The sequence below is a fragment of the Theropithecus gelada genome, chromosome 4 (genome assembly GCF_003255815.1).
Source record: "Theropithecus gelada isolate Dixy chromosome 4, Tgel_1.0, whole genome shotgun sequence".
Classification (NCBI taxonomy): domain Eukaryota; kingdom Metazoa; phylum Chordata; class Mammalia; order Primates; family Cercopithecidae; genus Theropithecus; species Theropithecus gelada.
In genome coordinates, this window is record NC_037671.1 from 71,931,712 (window position 1) to 71,955,455 (window position 23,744).

At 39.1% G+C, this 23,744-nt stretch overlaps 1 protein-coding gene and 1 pseudogene across 5 annotated transcripts in view; both read left to right on the forward strand.

Annotated features, from left to right (window-relative positions):
- The window catches only part of KCNQ5 (potassium voltage-gated channel subfamily Q member 5), a 572,501-nt gene that overhangs the window by 355,452 nt on the left and 193,305 nt on the right, over nucleotides 1–23,744 (forward strand). For all 5 annotated transcript variants that reach the window (XM_025383720.1, XM_025383721.1, XM_025383724.1 and 2 more), the window contains exon 2: nucleotides 15,951–16,041. In XM_025383720.1, the coding sequence (XP_025239505.1) occupies nucleotides 15,951–16,041 (91 nt within the window). The remainder of the gene's footprint in view (nucleotides 1–15,950; nucleotides 16,042–23,744) is intronic.
- Nucleotides 5,051–6,402, forward strand: LOC112623346 (annotated as a pseudogene).

The following is a 23,744-nucleotide window of genomic DNA, read 5'->3' on the forward strand; positions in this document are numbered from 1 at the left end:
ACTTTTTTTGGTTGGTAGGCTATTAATTATTGCCTCAATTTCACAGCCTGTTATTGGTCTATTCAAGGATTCAACTTCTTCCTGGTTTAGTCTTGGGTGGGTATATATGTCCAGGAATTTATACATTTCTTCTAGATTTTCTAGTTTATTTGTGGAGAGGTGTTTATAGCATTCTCTGATTGTAGTTTGTATTTCTGTGAGATCAGTGGTGACGTCCCCCTTATCATTTTTTATTGCATCTATTTGATTCTTCTCCCTTCTTTATTAATCTTGCTAGTGGTCTATCAATTTTGTTGATCTTTACAAAAAATCAGTTCCTAGATTCATTGATTTTTTGAAGGGTTTTTTGTGTCTCTATCTCTTTCAGTTCTGCTCTGATCTTAGTTATTCCTTGCCTTCTGCTAGATTTTGAATTTGTTTGCTCTTGCTTCTCTAGTTCTTTTAATTGTGATGCTAAGGTGTCAATTTTAGATCTTTCCTGCTTTCTCTTGTGGGCACTTAGTGCTATAAATTTCCCTCTACACACTGCTTTAAATGTGTCCCAGAGATTCTTATTGTGTCTTTGTTCTGACTGGTTTCAAAGAACATCTTTATTTCTGCCTTCATTTCATTATTTACCCAGTAGTCATTCAGGAGCAGGTTGTTCAGTTTCCACATACTTGTGTGGTTTTGAGTGAGTTTCTTAATCCTGAGTTCTAATTTGATCACACTGTGGTCTGAGAGACAGTTTGTTATAATTTCTGTTCTTTTACATTTGCTGAGGAGTGCTTTACTTCCAACTATGTGGTCAATTTTGTAATAAGCGTGATGTGGTGCTGAGAAGAATGTATATTCTGTTGATTTGGGGTGGAGAGTTCTGTAGATGTCCATTAGGTCTGCTTGGTGCAGAGCTGAGTTCAATTCCTGGATATTCTTGTTAACCTTCTGTCTCATCGATCTGTCTAATATTGACAGTGGGGTGTTAAAGTCTCCCATTATTATTGTGTGGGAGTCTAAGTCTCTTTGTAGGTCTCTAAGGACTTGCTTTATGAATCTGGGTGCTCCTGTATTGGGTGCATATATATTTAGGATAATTAGCTCTTCTTGTTGAATTGATCCCTTTACCGTTATGTAATGGCCTTTTTGTCTCTTTTGATCTTTGATGGTTTAAAGTCTGTTTTATCAGAGACTAGGAATGCAACCCTGGCTTTATTTTTTCTGCTTTCCATTTGCTTGGTAGATCTTCCTCCATCCCTTTATTTTGAGCCTATGTGTGTCTCTGCATCTGAGATGGGTCTCCTGAATACAACACACTGATGGGTCTTGACTCTTTATCCAATTTGCCAGTCTGTATGTTTTAACTGGGGCATTTAGCCCATTTACATTTAAGGTTAATATTGTTATGTGTGAATTTGATCCTGTCATTATGATGTTAGTTGGTTATTTTGCCCATTAGTTGGTGCAGTTTCTTCCTAGCATCAATGGTCTTTACAATTTGACATGTTTTTTCAGTGGCTGTTACCAGTTGTTCCTTTCCATGTTTAGTGCTTCCTTCAGGGTCTCTTGTAAGGCAGGCCTGATGGTGACAAAATCTCTCAGTATTTGCTTATCTGTAAAGGATTTTATTTCTCCTTCACTTCAAACTAAACTGAAGCTTAGTTTGGCTGGATATGAAATTCTGGGTTGAAAATTATTTTCTTTAAGAATGTTGAATATCTGCCCCACTCTCTCCTGGCTTGTAGAGTTTCTGCCGAGAGATCTGCTGTTAGTCTGATGGGCTTCCCTTTGTAGGTAACCCGACCTTTCTCTCTGACTTCCCTTAATATTTTTTCCTTCATTTTAACCTTGGTGAATCTGACATTATGTGTCTTGGGGTTGTTCTTCTCAAGGAATATCTTTGTGGTATTCTCTGTATTTCCTGAATTTGAATGTTGGCCTGTCTTGCTAGGTTGGGGAAGTTCTCCTGGATAATATCCTGAAGAGTGTTTTCCAACTTGGTTCCATTCTCCCTGTCACTTTCAGGTACACCAATCAAATGTGGATTTGTCTTTTCACATAGTCCCACATTTCTTGGAGGCTTTGTTCATTTCTTTTTACTCTTTTTTCTCTAAACTTCTCTTCTCACTTCATTTCATTAAATTTGATCTTCAATCACTGATACCCTTTCTTCCACTTGATCAAACAGGCTGTTGAAGCTTGTGCATACCTCATGTAGTTCTCATGCCAAGGTTTTCAGCTTCATCAGGTCATTTAAGGTCTTCTCTATACTGTTTATTCTAGTTAGCCATTTGTCTAATCTTTTTTCAAGGTTTTTAGCTTCCTTGCCATAGGTTTGAACATCTTCCTTTAGCTCAGAGAAGTCTGTTATTACTGACCTTCTGAAGCCTACTTCTGCCAACTCGTCAAAGTCATCTCCATCCAGCTTTGTTCCATTGCCGGTGAGGAGCTGCAATCCTTTGGAGGAGAAGAGGTGCTCTGCTTTTTAGAATTTTCAGCTTTTCTGCTCTGGTTTCTCTCCACCTTTGTGGTTTTATCTACTTTTGGTCTTTGATGATGGTGATCTACAGATGGGGTTTTGGTATGGATGTCCTTTTTGTTGATGTTGATGCTATTCCTTTCTGTTTTTTAGTTTTCCTTCTAACAGTCAGGTCCCTCAGCTGCAGGTCTATTGGATTTTGCTAGAGGTCCACTTCAGACCCTGTTTTCCTGGGTATCACCAGCAGAGGCTGCAGAACAGCAATATTGCAGAATAGTAAATATTGCTGCCTGATCCTTCCTCTGGAAGCTTCATCCCAGAGGGACATCTGGCTGTATGAGGTGTCAGTCGGCCCCTACTGGGAAGTGTTTCCCAGTTAGGCTACATGGGGGTGAGGGACCCACTTGAGGAGGCAAGTGTGTCCATTCTCAGATCTCAGACACCATGCTGGGAGAACCACTGCTCTCTTCAGAGTCGTCAGACAGGGACGTTTAAGTCTGCAGAGGTTTCTGTTGCCTTTGTTCAGCAATGTCCTGCTCCCAGAGGTTGAGTCTACAGAGGCAGGCAGGCCTTGTTGAGCTGCGGTGGGCTTCACCCAGTTTGAGCTTCCTGGCCACTTTGTTTACCTACTCAAGCCTCAGCAATGGTGGATGCCCCTCCCCGAGCCAGGCTGCCGCCTCACGGTTTGATCTCGGACTGCTGCGCTAGCAGTGAGCAAGGCTCCATGGGTGTGGAACCCACCAAGCCAGGCACGGGATATACTCTCCTGGTGTGCCATTTGCTAAGACCATTGGAAAAGCCCAGTATTTGGGAGGCAGTGTCCTGATTTTCCAGGTACAGTCTGTCATGGCTTCCCTTGGCTAGTAAATGGAAATCTCCCAACCCCTTGTGCTTCCTGGGTGAAGCGATGCCCTGTCCTGCTTCAGCTCACCCTCCATGGGTTGCACCCACTTTCCAACCGGTCCCAATGAGATGAACCAGGTACCTCAGTTGGAAATGCAGAAATCACCCATCTTCTGTGTTGATCACGCTGGGAGCTGCAGACCAGAGCTGTTGCTATCTGTCCATCTTGGAACCAATCCCAACAATTTTTTTTAATAACAGTAAAAACAAGAAATTTGAAGCCCCAGAGAAGGCCTGTAAAAAGAGCAAGAAGTCAAGCACAGTGGCTCACACCCATAATACCAGCACTTTGGGAGGCCAATGCAGGAAGATCACATTAGATCAATAGTTAGACCAGCCTGGGCAACACAGTGAGACTCTGTTGCTACAAAAATGTTTGTCTAAATAACCGGGCATGGTGGCATGTGCCTGTGGTCCTAGATACTTGGGAGGCTGAAGCAGGAGGATTGCATGAGCCCAGATGTTCAAGGCTGCAGTGAGCTATATGATCTGGCCACTGTACACCAGTGTGGGCAACAGAGCAATATGTTGTGACACATGCACCAAAAAAAACAGAAGCCAGAAAGAACATAGGAATAAACCAATCTTGTTCACACAGCAATTCTCCAAAGAACTCAGATTTTTTACTCTGTGTTTTTAAATATTGAGAAAATGGAAGACATGTAACTAACAGCATATTTTTAACAATTTAAAAAACCACAGTCATCAAGAGTAATTTCAAATGAGCTGAAAGCCAGATAAACCACAACATTCCCCTGTCCCCAAAAAGGACTTTTTAAAATTACAGGAATAGAGAAGAAATAATCCTACTTGTTGGTGGTCAGTATTGTTACATTAAACACCAAGAGATCAGAGCTATTAAAATCCTAACCTATTCTTAATTTTCCATCAAAAAGCCTGATTTTCCACCACAAAATGCAAATGAAAACCACAATGATATTTCATCTCACACTAGTCAGAACAGCTAGTATTAAAAAGTCAGAAAACAACAGATGCTGGTGAGGCTGTGGAGAAAAGGGACCACTTATATACTATCTGTGGGAAGCTAAATTAGTTTAGCTACTACAGAAAGCAGTTTAGAGATTTCTTAAAGAACTTAAAACAGAGAGCTACCATTTGACCCAGCAATACCATTACTGGGTATATACCCAAAGGAAAATTGATCATTACACCAAAAAGACACATGTACTCCTATGTTCATTGCTACACTATTCACAACAGCAAAAATATGGAGTCAACTAGCTGCCCATCAGTGGTGGATCGGATAAAGAAAATGTGGAGGCCAGGTACAGTGGCTCATGCCTGTAATCCCAGCACTCTGGGAGGCCAAGGCAGGTGAATCACGAGATCAGGAGTTCGAGACCAGCCTGGCCAATGTGGTGAAACCCCATCTCTACTAAAAATACAAAATATTAGCTGGGCCTGATGATGGGCACCTGTAATCCTAGCAGGAGGCTGAGGCAGGATAATCAGTTGAATCTGGCAGGCAGAGGTTGCAGTGAGCCGAGATCGCACCATTGCACTCCAGCCCAGGTGACAGTGCGAGACTCCATCTCAAAAGAAAAAAGAAAAAAAGAAAGAAAATGTGGAACACATATACCATGGAATACTACACAGCCATAAAAAAGAATGAAATTGGGGTCACAGTGGAGCAGGCTCTCACGTGGAGGTGGGGAAGTTTGGCCCATCGGAATGATCACCAAGACACACAAAGTAGACCTGGGCCCTGGGCTCCCAGAGAGAAAAAGAAGAAAGTGGTCAAAGAACCAGAGACTCAATACTCAATTTTAAACAATGATGATTACTTTGCCAATGTTTCTCCTATAAGAGCCACATCCCCCTCTAAAAGTGTGGTCCATGGGAAGGTACCTGAGATGTCTCTAGTGAAGAAAAGAAGAAAAAGAAGGGTGTCAGCACCCTTTGCGAGGAGCACATAGAACCTGACACACTGCGTGCCAGACGGCCAGAGAAGTCACCCAGCCCCAGGAAGCAGGTGCTTGGTCACTTGGAGTTCCTCTGTGGGGAAAAGAAAAAGAAGAAGTCACCTCCAGCCATGTTCCATGCCTCTGGCGTGAAAACCTCCCCAGACCTCAGACAGGGTGAAGAGGAAACCACAAGAAGGAAACAAAGGGGGCCCAGGACCCCTCAGTCCAGGATCCTTGATTCTGCAAGGCTGGTGATGCTGCCAACACCTGCTTAGTGGGGAAGAAGGGTGAGGAACAGGCAACCTTGGGGCAGATAAGGGAAGCAGAAGAGCCCCAGGGAACACAGTGGGAAGGTGAAGAAGAAGAAAAAAAAAATCCACCAGGAGGGAGACGCCCTCCCAGGCCACTCCAAGCCTTCTAGGTCCATGGAGAGCAGCCCTAGGAAAGGAAGTAAAAAGAAGCCAAAGTTGAGGATCCGGAATACATCCACCCCCATAGGAAATGGCCCTAAGGCCCCCGCAAAGAAAAAGATGAAGTCCAAGAAGGTAGAGCAGCCAATCATTGAGGAGCCAGCTCTGAAAAGGAAGAAAAGAAGAGGAAAGAGAGTGGAGTAGCAACAGATCCTTGGAAGGAGGAAACAGACACGGACCTAGAGGTGGTGTTGGAAAAGAAAGGCAACATGGACGAGGCGCACATAGACCAGGTGAGGCGGAAGGCCTTGCAAGGAGAGATCCATCGCGAGTCAGGCAAAACGGAAGCTTCTGAAACCAGGAAGTGGAGGGGAACCCAGTTTGGCCAGTGGGATACTGCTGATTTTGAGAACGAGGAACAGAAACTGAAGTTTCTCAAACTTACGGGTGGCTTCAAAAACCTGTCCCCTTCGTTCAGCCGCCACCCCTCTCCACACTCCCCAGCACGACTGCAAGGCCCAACATGGCCCTCAGCAAGAAGGCGGCCGACAGCCTGCAGCAGAACCTGCAGCAGAACCTGCAGCAGGACTATGACCCGGCCTTGAGCTGGAAGTACAGCCGCGGAGCCAATCTCGGCTTCTCCACCGCCCCCAACAAGAGCTTTTATATTCACAGGAACGCTTCCAAGTTAGTCAAGCTGGAAGATTAAACTCTAGAGTTTTGTCCCCTCAAAACTGCCACAATTGCTTTGATTATCCCATTTATGCTGGAGGTTACAAATTTTTTGTATGAAAAATCAGATCTTGGTAATGACCTTGAGCAGTAGGATATAAATAACTTCCATAAACTTAGCGTTCCAATAATGGAACACTAGGCATAAATGGGTTATTCAGTTGTGCTGATGAAAGCCATCTGGCAGTTGGCTCACACTGAACACCTGTGGAGACTAAGGACAAGGACAACTATCTTGATGGGCTTGGATGAATTGGGGAGAGGCAGCTCATGTTTTGGGAGCCAGGAGAACAAGTGAGTGGCTAAAACCTCCTGTTTTCTGTGTTAAACATTCCGTCCCTGTTTGAGACATCAGTGTGTACAGATGACCTTTGTTGAGTGTTTAGCAGGTGCTAGGCACATACTAGTGTTTTCCTTAATGTATTTAATCTTCATAATTATGAAATGGGTGCCATTATTATCCCCAACTTATAGATGAGGCAACTGAGATTCTGGGATAAAGTAATAAAATTCCCTGGGATCACCCAACCACTAAAAACAAACAAACAAACAAAAGAATGAAATCATGTCCTTTGTCCCAACATGGATGGAACGGGAGGCCAAAGTCCTAAGCAAATTAGTATAGGAACAAAAAAAACAAATACCGGATGTTCTCACTTATACGTGGATGCTAAATGTTGAGTACCCATGGTCATAAACATGAGAATAACAGACACTGCTGACTACTAAAGGGAAGGGGAAGGAGAGGGGCATGGTTCAAAAAACTACCTACTGGGTACTGTGATGACTACCAGAGTGTAATATACCCATGTAATAAATCTGTACATGTACCCCCTCTATCTAAAATAAAACTTGGGGGAAAAAAAGCATGATTTTCTTTTTTTACACTAAAAGGGATTTTTAAAAATATGATTAAGAGAAGCAATGAAAATATGAGATTGGAAAATTGTTGATTATTAATGAGTTCATATTTTTGCATCTAGATTTGTATCATAAGGCATCAAAGTATTGTAATCCCAGCACTTTGGGAGGCCGAGGCGGGTGGATCACTTCAGGTCAGGAGTTCAAGACCAGCCTGACCAACACGGTGAAGCCCCATCTCTACTAAAAATACAAAATTAGCCAGTCATGGTGGTACACGCCTGGAGTCCCAGCTACTTGGGAGGCTGAGGCAGGAGAATCGCTTGAACCTGGGAGGCAGAGGTTGCAGTGAGCTGAGATCGCACTATTGCACTCCAGCCTAGACAAAAAGAGCGAAACTTTCTCTCAAAAAAAAAGGAAAGAACAACCATCATTACTAGAAAATAACATAAATTCATTAAGAGCAAAAAAATTACATTACATAATGCTTATTTCTTATTTTGATAGGTTAACCAGATTGCTACATCAGGAGAATAGAGTAGATAATGTCTTGATTTCAGCAAAGTACTGATAAGTGCTTTATAATATCTTTGAGGGGAAGAAAGAGAAATTCAGGTAGGATGATAATAGTCTTGGGAGAAGAGGTTCCTGATAGGGGGGCTCCAAAGTCAAGACATGGTGTTTGTAAAGAAATCTGAAAGATAAGGGTAGGACATTAGGAGGTTCTTGTTTAGGGAGTGGGTAGTTCATGCTAGGAATAAAAGAATCAAGATTACCATAGTAATATGTAAATGTAACAAACATAAAGGCTTTCCAGAAATCCAAGTGAGCAAAATCTACTCATTTTCATTTAAGTTCAATCTGAATCAATGGTGTCATTTAGTTCTTTAAAAAGAATGCAGCTTTAGAATGAATACTCCCATTTCAAAGAAAGAGTAGTAATACACAAAAACACATCTTTATGGCTTTTGTTATTTGGTCAAATATATCCTGAATACCTTGTAACGTGCAGAAAACATCTGTGGCTGCTTACATAATATATGTAGTGTAAGTGGATGAAAATAAGCAAAGGTTTGTCTTCCCATTTAACTGAAAGTCCTGGTTAGGATGCGGACTATGCCTGAGTTCCCAGTTCCTGGTACAATGTAAATATTTGTGATTGATATAATACAGTGAAAGTAAGATAATGATAGAACAGTGCAAAGAAATTGGGAATGAAGTTAACCCATAAAAATGTATGCCAGAATGATCTGAGACACTATTACTATTTGTAATGTGGGTCCCAAATTCACCTTTGAGCCTCCTGGCAAGGAAACAAATATGCTAAAAGATCACAGTCTCCAAAACCTAAAACTTCATCCTCTTTGCCAGAAGCAACATGTTAGTAGATTTTTCTTGCAGTAAAATCCTGAGAGAAATTTCTCACAGGATGCCTCATTGAGCAAATACAATGTGAAATACGGAGAAATTCTTAAAGTACAGTAAGCTGCTTAAATGTTTTTTACTCCTTCTTAAGGAAATAGCAGAAAATCCAATACAGTTTATTGAAAGTAATTCCTTTAGGGACCAAAGTAGTAGGGTCCAAGTACACAGATTGCCAGTGGTCAGCTTTGCTCCAGGCCCCGTGGTGTGGTAAGAAAAGTACAAGAAAATAAGTGATTGCATATCCTTGAGACAGTCTTTTTTGAAACCAAACTTTTGCTGTAGCTGGGCAGTATCAAGTTTAAATCTGTATTCCCCCGCAAGAATGGAAAATGCAGATATTTACTGTTGGTGATTAAATGCCAATTCTTTTGCTTACACTGAAGAATGAGAATGAGTCTGAGTCCCACTTTGAGGGATACAGTAACAAACTGGGCAAAGGTAAAGAACAGTGACAAGGAGAATGACACATCAGGACATAATTTCGTATGTAAAGTAGACAGCAAACTGGGCTTGGTATATTGAATCTGAAGACCAACAGGGAAGTCATGATAAAACCAGCCTCAAACATCTGAAGAACTCTCTTAGGGAGGAAGGCGTACACGTCCTCTGTGGTCCAGAATCTGACCAACGAGTAAAGGTCCCAGACAAGGAGAACGAACTCAGGAGAAAATCATTTTCCAACAGTAGAGCTGTCTGCAACAGGGCTATGCTGCCGTAAAATGATGGGAGGGGCCCGATTGCTGGAGGGGTTTAGAGAGAGACTGCACAAGTGTCTATCAGTGATGTTTCAAAAATAATCCCTGTCCTCAACGGGAGACTGAATCAGAAATCCTTCTGGCCACACGAATTCTCTGATCCTGGGGTGAGAAGGCATGCTCCATCTCTGTCTACGCAGAATCCACTGACTGCTCTGAGGGAAAGCTCTTGAACTGTTTATGGTTTCTGTTGCCATCTCCTAGCTTGCTTACATTAGCCATAGTCCTCTAAAGAAACACTAAGCAAGCAGAAACCATGCTTTCCCATATCCTCCAATTTCCTCTTAACAACCCACATGTAAAATGCAACATTTCATTCTTTAAAAACTGTTTGCTGATGACACTATTTTTAAAACTTCACAGGCCGGGCAAGAGGGCTCACGCCTGTAATCCCAGCACTTTGGGAGGAGGAGGCAGGCGGATCACAAGGTCAGGAGATCGAGACCATCCTGGCTAACGTGGAGAAACCCTGTCTCTACTAAAAATATAAAATAAAACAAAACAAAACAAAACAAAAAAAATTAGCCAGGCATGGTGGGGGGCGCCTGTAGTCCCAGCTACTGGGGAGGCTGAGGCAGCAGAATGGCGTGAACCCAGGGGCGGAGCTTGCAGTGAGCGGAGATGGCACCACTGCACTCCAGCCTGGGTGACAGAGCAAGACTCTGTCTCAAAAAAAAAAAACTTCACAGATTTCAGTGATAGTATTTATTGATTAGGGTCTTTGTTAATATTTAAGGTTCATTGCACTTTAAAAGCAGAATCGTGCAGTGTTCTAATCAAGTATTCCAAGTCACTGCTAAAGATACCAAAAATGTCATATTTGATTTTTATTGCTGTGCAATGGAAGCTGGGGTGTGCTCTGAGTAGATCTCAGATGCCAAATGCACTTCTCTTGTGGAAACATGCATAAAGGATATTTTGCAAAGTACCAAGTTTAGAAAGGTAAATTTAGGATGCCGGAAGAAATAAATGACTCTAGTACTTCTCTCTGTTGATGAAGTTTTGATTTCATTAGGTGGCCTGTCCTCCAGGCAAAGTGCTGTGCTGGGTCAGCTATAGTCTCTAATGTCAGCATGTACACTGCAGTCATCATAATTCATGAAACGCTCTCAAGGTCCCCTGTCAAATGCACTGAAGAGCATACTTCATCAAAGCAGTACTTTAAAATTTATGAAAAGTCAGAAGCAGGGTTGAATTTCCTTTGGAAGTTATTTCTGAAGAATTGTTTTCTTAAAATATTCTATATCTTCTTCCTGTTAGCATCTTTTATTTTAATCCCATGGTTCCATTCCATTTAAAACATTTAAGGGCCAAGCGCAGTGGCTCACGCCTGTAATCCCAGCACTTTGGGAGGCCGAGGCGGGCAGATCACAAGGTCAGGAGATCGAGACCATCCTGGCCAACATGGTGAAACTCCGTCTCTACTAAAAATACAAAAAATTAGCCAGGCGCGGTGGTGGGCGCCTGTAGTCCCAGCTACTCGGGAAGCTGAGGCAGGAGAATGGCGTGAACCCAGGAGGCAGAGCTTGCAGTGAGCCGAGATTGCGCCACTGTGCTCCAGTCTGGGCGACAGAGTGAGACTCCATCTCAAAAACCAAAAAAAAAAAAAAATTTAAGATCTCCCCTCCCTCAAAACTTTCTTAATAAGTATAACTAACTTACATGGGCCATTATGCCATGGAATGCTTATAGTCTGCCAAAATGCTTGCAGAGAGCACCTTCTAGGTGGAAACGTGTGGTTGCTTCAATCAGCAAAGCCTACTCTGTTGATTTGCCTGTTGTATCACGCTAAGTTCAGGGAGATGTCTACTTTAAACCTCAGTTCCATTTCTCCTTTCTTCATTGCATCATTCACAATGGTTTGTGAGTGCCTGGGGATTGTGCATTTGTGTGCATGACAATGGGGTAACTTGCTATGGTTCATTCAGCAGAGCTTTTCTGAATGTTTTATTTTCACATCATTTTCATTCTTTCTAAATGAATCTGTGCTTGATGCACTAGTTCTGGAAGCTGGACATCATCTGTTATACAAGCACCCATGAGATTCCCGAGTCAAGCTTTTTGTCAAATTAAATCTGACAAATTGATTCTTAATTAACCCACAAGAAATGCTGATGATAGTTTTCTTGAGTAAACATAGAGTCCTTTGAGCTGGTAATATTTAAATTTTTCATAAATTTCCTTCTTTTTGTCTTACAATAATCAGTGCCTTCCAAATAAAAAGTTTTGGATAAAAGATCTAGATCAAAATGAATTTCCTCAGAAACAAAATATAAATGACTGTTTCAGGCAAAATAAAGGCCAATAGCTGTTCCAGACTAATTTTGAAGGAACGTCCATCTTTTGATACGTCAGGATTAATATATACATGGAAAAACATTCATATTTTTTAAACTGATCATAAAGCTGACAGGTGCAAAAATGGTCCCTCTTCCAGCCGCATCTTACCAATTCTCAATTACAGATGTCTTAATTTTTATGTGTGTCATGGGCACTTTGGCAATCTTGTGGAAACGATGAACCATTCCTCAAATATATGTGACTACAAAAGGAAAAAATATGCTGAAATCTATTATTAAAACATTACACAAATTTGCAATATGGAGATGCATATGCTTCTTCATTATAAACAACCCCTAGCAGTGGGGCTAATTGCTACATAATCTTGAAATGATGAGCAAAATCAATATGCAAGATGAAACAATTAGGGTTTCATCTACAACTGTAAAATGGGATTTTAAAATCTGTAATTTTTGTGAGCAACAAAGTCACAAGTACTGCTAATACCATCATGATCTATTGCCGTGGTTAGTGAAAGATAAACACATAATTCTTCCCCTCTATGTTCACAACCCCCTAAATTTTACACACAGATCCCCTAGAGAACCATGGACTCCACATTAGGATAGTCTGATCCCAGTGACTCTTGCCTCTGCTTCTACTTGTATTCAACCACTAGAGGGGTGCACTGGGGTCATGGTCAGTCATCAGCATGCACGGGATCCTCAGAAGCAATGGTGTCAGCAGAACTACACACAAACCCCACTGTGTCACTGCCAATGAGCCCAGCATCTGAACACTGTCACCTTAGAGGGGTCACTCTGTGTCAGTTCAGTGTTTTCTCCAGCCAGAAAGTCTGCCTCTGGCAATGGTACCAAGAGCTAATTCAGAGCAGAATGTGTTCATTGTTCTCCATGATGTCATTTGCCAAATGAAAGAAGTGGTTCTAGAATATCCTCCATGCTTATTTACCAAAACTTTATATGCTTTGTCTGTGCTGTCAGGATAACATATTCCATACATTTACTTCTTCTGGGGGGGGTGGAAAATACTTCCATATCTCCAGCTAGAATTTGTACCTGAGATTTAAATCCACATTTCCACTTGGATGTCTAAAACTAGATTTATCCTCTTCTCCCCAAAACCAGTTTCTCCTTCTGACTTTGACTTTTCTTCTCCTAACTTGTATGGTCATCTCAGACTTTCCAGCCACCACACCCACTTTCCAGACTCTGCTCCTCAATTTACAGCATCCCTTCAGTCTCCCTCTTTATTCCATTCTCATTTCTACTATGTTCATTTACAGCCTAACCTGGATTCACTGTTACCCTTGTTCCTGCCTCTCACGACTCAGATCCATTCTTTACACACTGCTGCCAACTTAAATTTTCCCAGAAGGCAACTCTGATGACCCTTTTATCCTGTCCAGAAATCTTCAATGGCTCCCCATTTTCTACTGAACTAAATGCAGACTCTGCCCTATAAGCCTCTCCTCCACTTGGCTCCAGACTCCCAGTTCAGCCACCTGTTTCACCCTGTTCTGCAAACTTTGATAATTCTTGTTCCATGAAACAGAGAGCAAATAACTTGCCTCATTCGTTTTCTGACTTGCTGCCTTTCACATTTTGTACCCTCCTTCTAGGATTCAAATATTGACGAACAAGAAACTAGCAATAAGGTGTATTTTGAACACAGACATAGAGATTATAAAACTGTCACTGAGATGCTCTCAAAGGAGGAAAATATCTTAATGATTAAATAATCTCCTGCTCGTTTTCCAAGTGTTTTCTGGTAAACCTGGACTTGGTGGGGAAGCGGAGAGAGTATCCAGATAATGGCTACTCGCCAGAGGAGAACATCTATCATGTCATCTGATGCCACATCATCCTCCCAACTACCTTAGCAATCCTTGNACATCTATCATGTCATCTGATGCCACATCATCCTCCCAACTACCTTAGCAATCCTTGTATTTCAAGGAGAACTGTCATCTGATGCCACATCATCCTCCCAACTACCTTAGCAATCCTTGTATTTCACTTTCTCATTTGTAGCTTGGGGGTCAGGTAGGTGCACTGGATTTTGACCACTAGTTTACAAATTTTAGTCCATTAGGACCAACTTAAAATATAATCCACAGTATCCTGAATCATTAGATGCATGAATCAAAAGTAGGATGATGCCAGACACACTTTGGGATGCTGAGTTGGGAGGATCCCTTGAGACCAGGAGTTCAAGACCAGCCTGAGTAACATAGTGAGACCCTGTCCCTACAAAAAATTTTTTTTAAAATTAGCCAGGCCTGCTGGCCTGTGCCTATAGTCCCAGCTACTCTGAAGGCTGAGGTGAGAGGATGGCTTGAACTCTAGGAGTTCACGGTTAAAGTTACAATGAGCTATGAATGCACCACTGCACTCTAGCCTGGTCAACAGAGAAAGACCCTATTTCTAAAAAAATTTAAATGAGAAATAAAAAAGCATGATGAATCATTAACATCACGTACTAGGTTTTTTTCACTAGCAGACTCCTTCCTCTTGGAGACTTCTTCCGTTTAGAATGGCAACCCCTTCCCCCTCAGTTTGAGGAGATAGAGGAGTGTCTGCCTGAGCTGAGAATGTTACCACCATTATCTCTGATGCTTATTCAGCAGCACTGTGTAGAGGCTTAGACTACACAGTGCTTAGATTCTCTTTCTGCTACACATCCTTGGATGAGCTACAAATGTTAATTCTCAGTTTTCATATCTGGAAAATGGGGATTATAATATTTTGTATCCCATAGATTTCTGGGGATAACATAGAGATAATGGATAATATAAGGAGAATGAGGAGAATGCATTTAAAAGGGGCTTAGCACATTGTCCAGCTTATAGGAACCACTCTATGAATGTTAGTCATTATTATCAGCATAGAAAACATGTTGAGATAAATATAAGGAAACAAGGAATAGATGAGGTGAGATCAACAAACATTTCTGTGGGCCTTACTGTCCCTGTTGTAACTACTCAGTTCTGCAATCATAGCATGAAAGCAGTCATAGACAATACATAAATGAATGAGTGTGACTGTGTGCTGATAAAACTTGATTTACACAAACAGGCATTAGGAGCCAGATTTGTCCTGTAGGCATAATTAACCAAACTCTGGCTATACTGCCCAAACCCTGACCTTTGGGAACTTCCAATCAAGTATGGTAGTAAGTCTTGTAAGACTCTTCAGGGGAAGCAAGGAGAAGTCAGGGACTAACTTTACCATCATCCAGAGGAGCATAGAAACTTGGTATTTTAAAACAGCTTACTGTATGAATTTCCCAGAGATGAACAAAAGTAAAAAATATAGCCTAGAGCAAGTAGCTCAGGTTTTTTGTTTTTTAATCCTGCCTTTCAAATAAGTAACTTCAACTTTGAAACAGAACCTTCCCTTTTAGTAGACATTTTCCTTGGAAACTCAGCTCCCGCCTTGATCCTAGAAGTTACACATTTATAGGAATAAAAATGTCTGTAGATTAATTGGTAGACAATGCCTGATCCTGACTTCTGTTCCTTATCCTTATATATGAATAGACAGAGCTAAGAAGTCATTTATCCCGCAGTTTGACTAAAAGGAAATGGAAAGTGCATGGATAGCAGAGGAAATCATTCACTTCCTTTTCTATTCTTTTTATTAATATATGATCTTATTATTAATAACATAAAGGAATAGCAAATGAGAATCCATGAGCAATATCAGACCCTGAAAATAAGCTGGTGGCTCAGTATCAGCCAATGAGGACACTTGATAGTTTAGCAAAGTTGCCAAACAGGAGACAAACTCTGCTCCTTTAAAAGAAGAGTGACTGTGGCGTATGCTCCCCAGATAGGAGAGCAAAAACATACTTTCTGGGCCTCTCTCAGGATCATTGTTTGGGAAGGAAGTTGTATGGGAAATTCACAAACTCTTAGATGTTAACATTTAAATGCAGCATGCCACACACAAACTCACAAACACAACCTTTTTTTCATCAATAAAGTTTCAGAGGAGCCCCATTTGCACTGTATATCATACTGTATTTTAATATCCAAAATGGCTAGTCCCTTCCAGAGTTTTTATGACTTAATGTGTGCTAATTTAATGGGCCTGGTGCTTTATTCATTTGAAGCAAGAAATTAAGTCTGTGATAATAAAGCAAGGTTCTTATCAGGTTTCTCTTTTTTGTTGTTTTACAGTTTTCTCCTTGTCTTTGGTTGCTTGATTTTGTCAGTGTTTTCTACCATCCCTGAGCACACAAAACTGGCCTCAAGTTGCCTCTTGATCCTGGTAAGTGAAACATGAACAAGAACGTACCTGAATGTTATATAAGAACTGCCTATAACATTTGTACTATGCATCTTATCCTACAAAAAAATTCTATCTAAAAAAGAGTTACTGTGAAATATAAAAGTTTCAAAGATTACTGAAACATTTGCCCACCAATTTAACATGTAGTCAATCCTTAGAAATACATAGAAATGTTCAGGATTGCTATTACACAGCAATATCTGGTGTTATAGGTATATCATAAATAGAAGGCAATGTTAGAAAGCAGTTTTGAGTATGTTTATCTATGCTAATAAACAAATTATATAAGAAGAGTCACTATCTATGAGGCCTCTCATTACATTGTGAAAGACTATAGAGTAGAGAGCATTTTCCAATAACTGTAATTCGGCAGTAGCTAAATATAATTGGCCAAGAACTATGAACATATGGCACCTCATAAGAAAATAGAAGGCTCCTTCATGCTCTTTTCCACCAACAGACTGCATTATGAGTTTTGCTGCTAATGCAGTTACCTGGTGATAAATTCTGCAGTTTGCTCTGTTGCCATTACGCTGTCAATCCTCAAGCACACAGAATTGCTCGATTCACTTTAAAATGGAAAAAGACCCCAAGATAATTTTATCTGAATTATTCTGAGCCTTTTAAGCTCTCATACTTTCTATTACAACTAAACTATAGCACTGTACACTCAAATCACATCTCATTGAAAGTTTGGTTCATTTTCAACTATTTTAACCCACTCACTTTGTCCAAAATTATCAGATTTGACAGTCTTAGAGCTATTTGAATGAACTACAAACTGGAACAGCTCACTGTTTCTGTAGAGCCTAGGGGTATACAGAAGCAGGGGGAGGAAAACGGTAAGATGGTTTATGTGCCCTAATAAGCAGAGATTGGTTATGTTACAGCAATAAATATTGAATATGAAAAAATTGTTACTACCATGAAGGCAGAAACTGAAAGATTTCAACTCATATAACCTGAGAGAAGGGCAGATGCTTTTCCTACCTTTGCTTTCAGATGGCTAGTTTGTACTTAAGGTTGCTAAGACATCACCAAGTCTTTCAGTGCAATATCAGGGAGAACTCATTTTGAATCTGTAATAAATCTCTCTCAATTCATTTGCATACAAATTGTGCTCCAGCAGCATATTGCTCACGTTAAGGTTACCGTTTCAAAGCCCAACGTAGAGAACAGATAGACCAAAGAGCACATCAGAGATCTGTTCCATTTGCAAGCTTTCCCTTTGGGTAGAAAGTAGGCTTTTAACCTTGTCCACCCTTTTGATAACAACAAATGATCTGAGCCCAGGGGCTAAGGTATAGCTGGCTTTTAGGTCCACATATAGAACCTCAACCAGGAATTTTAGACTGAAAATATAAATCTGATTTTTAAACTTGGAAACAAAAAACGATCTACTGCATGACCAATATTAGGAATAAATCAATCATTAGGAATCTCATGAAAAGATTTCTTTCAGAGCCAGGTCAAAAATCTAAAATGTTAGATTTATATCCTCCAAACCTCTGAAATGTAAATTCTGTCATTGCTAATGAATTTCTAAATAGTCCAAAGAAACCCATGTAATTTCAAAGTCTAAAACTGATTTAAAAAACCTGTTGAATAGTGAATAGATCAGAGTTTAGTAAGTAGAGTGCATTTAGTAGAAAATAAAAATGTAGATGTCAGTCTTGAATGCTTTCAGATTTAGCAAGGTAGAAATGAGTTCCTCTATGCAGATGAGGCCTTTGTTTTGAGCAAGTGGTTAGTGTTACAGATAGATATTCGCAGAAACCTATTGCAACAAGGCTTTCTGTAGGGAGAGGGTTTGTTAATCCTACTATCTTTCTGCACTGGCAGAATTTGATGTAATTCAATGGATGGAACTCTGGAATCTATGGAATGTTTGCAACTTCCAGAGGAAGGCTTAGATGGTAAAATTGCAGTTAATTTCGGTCCATTTCAGCTCTTAGCACAGTGATAGCTACCCATCCCCTACACCCAGGCCCATTGCAGGCAGCTGTGCACATGTTCCAGGAGGGACCTGAACACAGCTTATAGGAGCCAGGATGGACAAAAAGAACCCTGTCCTCCAAATATCAGAAATCTGACCCTGGATCACTAATTGCTGCTTCTGATCACGGAGGAGCAGACAAAAAATGTGGCAGCCATTGTTGCTGCACCTTCACCCATTGCTGTCAGCCCCTCCCGCACCAACGGAAGTGACTTCCAGGGGATTAAAAGGGTCCTCCCCACATGCTTCATTTTTCTTTTTTCCTTTTTTGGAATACAGTGTGTAAAGATGTAATTATTTGACATTAATAACTGAAAGGAGTAGGGCTAGAGATGTAAAGGAACAGAGTTTTTCTATGCCATTAAAGTTAAACTGGTATAAATTCAAATTAGAGTGTTATAACTTTAGGATGTTAATTTAATTCCCATGGCAACCACAAAGAAAATAGCTGTAGAATACACACAAGGAGAAATGAGAAAGCAATTCAAACATTTCACTATGAAAAAAAAAATGAACTAAATACAAAAGAGGGTAGCAATGCAGGAAATGAGAAACAAAAAAAAGCTATAAAGTATATACAAAACAAAGAGCCAAATGATGAAAGCCTCTCCTTATCAGTAACTAATTTAAATGTAAGTGGATAAACGTTTCTAATAAAAACCAGTGATTGGCAGAATGGATAAAAATACATGATTCAACTATGTATATGCTTAGTACAAGAGACTTACTTTAGATTCAAAGACACAAATGCATTGACAGTAAAAGGGTGGAAAAGATATTTTATGCAAATAGTAAACAAAAGAGAGCAGAAGTGGCTATACTAATATCATACAAAATAGACTTTAAATCAAAAAAGTTATGAGATAAAGAAGGGCATTATATATTAATAAAAGATTTAATACACCAAGAAGATGTAATAATTATAAACATTTATGTACCTAATAACAGGTCATAAAATACATGAAGCAAAAACTGACAAAATTAAAGGGAGAAATAGATAGTTCTACAATAATAGTAGAAGGCTTCAATACCCCACTCTCGATAATGGATAGAACAACCAAACAGAAGATAAGTAAGAAAACAGAAGACTTACACAATAAACCAACTAGGTCTAACAGACTACACAGAACACTCTACCCAATAACAATACCATAAACATTCTTCTCAAGCACACAGGGACATTTTCCAGCACAGGCCATTATGTTAGCCCCATGTTAAGTCTCAATGACTTTAAAAGATGGATACCACACAAAGTATTTTTTCCAACCACAATGGGATGAAGTTAATTGTCAATAACGGAAATAAAACTGGAATATTCAAAAATTAAACAGCATGCCTTTTATTTTTTTTCTTGAGGCAGAGTCTCACTTTGTCACTCAAGCTGGAGTACAGTGGTGGGATCTTGGCTCATTGCAACCTCTACCTCCTAGGTTCAAGAGATTCTCCTGCCTCTCAGCCTCCTGAGTAGCTGGGACTATTGGCACACACCACCACTCCCTGCTAATTTTTTTCATTTTTAGTAGAGGCAGGGTTTCACCATATTAGCCAGGCTGGTCTTGAACTCCTGACCTCAAGTGATCCACCCGCCTCAGCCTCCCAAAGTACTGGGATTACAGGCGTGAGCCACCAGACCCAGCCTAAACAGCATACTTTTAAACAACCAGTGGGTCAAAAAATAAGTCTTAGAAATTAATGAAAACAAAACACAACCTGCCAAAACTTATGGGACACAGTGAAAGTTGTGCTAAGATTAAAATGTATACCTATAAATGCTTACATTAAAAAAAAAAAAACAAATATCTCAAATCAGCAACTTCATTTTACAACTTAAGGAGCTAAAAAATGAATACACTAGACCCAAGTTGCCAGAACAAAGGAAACAATAAACATGGATAAATGAAAAAAAGACTAGAAAAACCATGAAGAAAATCAATGAAACCAAAAGTTGGCTGTTAGTAAAGGCTGACAAAACAGACAAGCCTTTAGATAGATGAACTAAGAAAAAAGGATACTCGAATTAATAGAATCAGAAATGAAAATGGGAACATTGCTACTGATTCTACAGAAATGAAAAGGACCATAAGAGAGTACTATGAACAATTGTATGACAACACATTGGAAATCTAGATGAAATGGACAAATTTGTGGAAACACAAAACCTACCAAGACTAAATCACAAAGAAATAGAAACTGAATAGAGCTATAACTAGTAAGGAGATTGAATCAGTAATCAAAAATCTTTCAACAACAACAAAGAAGCCCACGATCTGATGGCTTCACTAGTGAATTCTAACAAACATTTAAAGAACTAATAGCAATCCTTCTGAAACTGTTCCAAAAAAATAAAGAAGAAGCAACTCTTCCTAACTAATTCTATGAGGCATTACTTTGATGCCAAAGACACAAGAAAAAGAAAACTATAGACCATTATTTCTTATAAACATTAGTGTAAAAATCATCAACAGAATGCTAGTGTATTTAACAGTGTATTAAGAGGATTATACACCTTGGCCAAAGGAGATTTAGTCCTTCAATGAAAGAATGATCAACACACAAAAATTGATCAATGATATAGGCCACATTAACAGAATGAAGGGGGAAAGCCCCATAATTATCTCAATTATGCCAGAAGAAAACGTTTGAAAAAAATTCAATGTCCTTCTATGATTAAAAAAAAAAAAAAAACTCCACAAACTAGGAATAGAGGAAAACTACCTCAACATGATAAAAGCCACATATGAACAACCCACAGCCAACATCATACCATAAAGGTGAAAGACTAAAACTTTTCCTCTAAGATCAGGACGAAGGCAGAGATGTCTGCTTTTGCCATCCCTATTCAACAAAGTACTAGACGACTGTACTAATTGCTAGCTACAGCAATTAGGCAACTATTAAATAAAAGAAACAAAAGGCATCCCAATTGAAAAAGTAAGTAAAATTATCCCTGTATACAGATGATGTGATCTTATATGTAGGAACCCCTAAAGATTAAAAAAAATAAAATAAAAACTGTAAGAAATAATTAATAAATTCAACAAAGTAACAGGATGCAAAATCAATATACAAAAATAAGTTGCATTTTACCAACAATGAAGAATTTAGAAAGGAAACTATGAAAACAATTCCATTTATAATAATATCAAAATATACTTAGGAATTAACTTAACCAAAGAGATGAAGAACTTATACAATGAAAACTACAATAACATTACTGAAATAAATTAATAAGACACAAATAAATGGAAATACATTCCATGTCCATAGTTTTGAGAACTTAATATTGTTAACATGTCCAAAGTCATCTACAGATTCAATGCAATTCCTATCAAAATCCCAATGATGTTTTTTGCAGAAATAGAAAAACCCATCCTAGAATTCATACAGAATTTTAAGGGACCCCAAATTGCCAAAACTATTTTGAAAGTAAAGAACAAAGCTGAAGGACTCATAATTTTTTATTTTAAAACTTACTACTGCAAAGCTATAGTAATTAATCATGAGGTAGTTTCCTATAACATTATGAATGTATTTAAGCTACAGTAATCAATCATGAGGTAGTCTCCTGTAACATTATGAATGTATTTAATACCACTGAACTATACAATGGTTAAGCTGTAAATTTTATGTTATATATAGGCATACAGACCAACATTTAGACCCATGGAATAGAATAGAAAGTCCAGAAATAAATCCACACATATATGGTCAAATGATTTTTGACCATTCAGTGGGGAAAGGGCAGTCTTTTCAACAAATGGTGATGGAAATATTAGATATCCACATGTGAAAGAATGAAGTTGGACCCTTACCTAAAACAAATCACAAAAATTATCTTGAAATGCATTAAAGACCTAAAACTATAACATTGTTAGAAGAAAACATAAGGCAAAAGCTTCAAGTCATTGGATTTGTGTTAGAAGAAAACATAAGGCAAAAGCTTCATGACATTGGATTTGTCAGTGATTTCTTGCACATAACACCAAAGGAGTAGGCAACAAAAGAAAAAAATAGAGAAACTGAACTTCATAAAAATTTAAAACTTTTGTGCATCAGAAGACAGTATCAACAGAGAAAAAAGGCAACACACAGACTGAGAGAAAATATCTGCAAATAACATACCTGTTAAGGGGTTAATATCTGGACTATGTAGAGAATTTCTGAAACTCAACAACAAAAACAACCTGATTCAAAAATGAGCAAAGGACTTGAATAAACATTTCTCAAGAAAAAGAGGTACAAATGGCCAATAAGCACCTGAAAAGATGCTCAACATTATTAATCATTAGGGAAGTGCAAATCAAAACTACACCGAGTACCACCTCACACCCATTAGGATGGCTACTATCACAGAAACAGGAAATAACATATGTTGGTGAGGATGTGGGAAAATGGAACCCTTGTTCACAATTGGTGGGACTGTGAAATGCTATAGCCACTATGGAAAACAATACAGCTTTTTTTCCTCAAAAAAATAAAAAATAGAATTATACGATGCAGCAATTCCACTTCTGGATGTGCGCCAAAAAAAATTGATGGCAAGGTCTCAAAGAGATGTGTACACCCATGTTCATAGCAGCTTTATTCACGATACCCAGAATGTGGAAAAGACCGAAGTGTATACTGACAAGTGAATGGATAAGCAAAATATGGTATATACATACAAAAAAAAATTATTCACCCTTAAAAAGGAAGGAAATTTTGACATATGCTTCAACATGGATTAATGTTGGCGACATTATGCCAAGTGAAATAAGCCAGCCACAAAAAAAAAATAATGTATGATTCCACTTATATGAGTGAGATACCTAGAATAGTGAAAAAATTATAGAGACAAAGTGGAATGGTTGTTGCCAGGGGCTATAGGGATCAGGGAATAGTGAGTTATTGTTTAACAGATAGAGTTGCAGCATTACAGGAAGAAAAGAGTTATGGAGATGGGTGGTGGTGATGGTTCTGTAACATTATGAATGTATTTAATACCACTGAACCATACTTTAAAATGGTTAAGCTGTAAATTTTATAGTACATATATTTTACCACAATACAAAAAATTGAGAAAAATATTTTTAAAAATTAAATGAGCATTAGGAAAAATAGCTAATACACTCTAGGCTTAATACCTAAGTGATGGGTTGATAGATGCAGCAAACCACCATGACACACGTTTACCTATGTAACAAATCTGCACATCCTGCACATGTACCCTGGAACTTAAAATAAAACTAAAAATTAAAAAAAAATTAAATGAAATTTAAAACTCAAAAAAAGGTGGTTAATGATATAGCCTACTTCATAAGGCTGATGTGAAAATTAGATAAATTCAAGTACATGCTTAGGACTGGGCCCGACAGAAGGAAAACTCTTTGAAAGCTAGCAAATATGATCATCACAGGATCCTCCATGTATAATGGAGACCTCATAGGGACACAAGTACAGGTGAACTGTGGAATAGTTGAAAATGCTACACTTGAGAAAATATTATATTTTATAATAGAAAACAAGTATCTGTGTAAGAGTTTTCTCACCACAGTCAAACACTTAATTATGTAAGCTTGCTACGTGAACATGTTCTCTAAAAGTGACTCAGTGGTATACATTCGGCATGCAGCATGTGTTCACAATAGCCACTTATTTCTGGTGACTAATGAAACTGATTTCAGTTGTTGCAGCATTTTAGTAAATA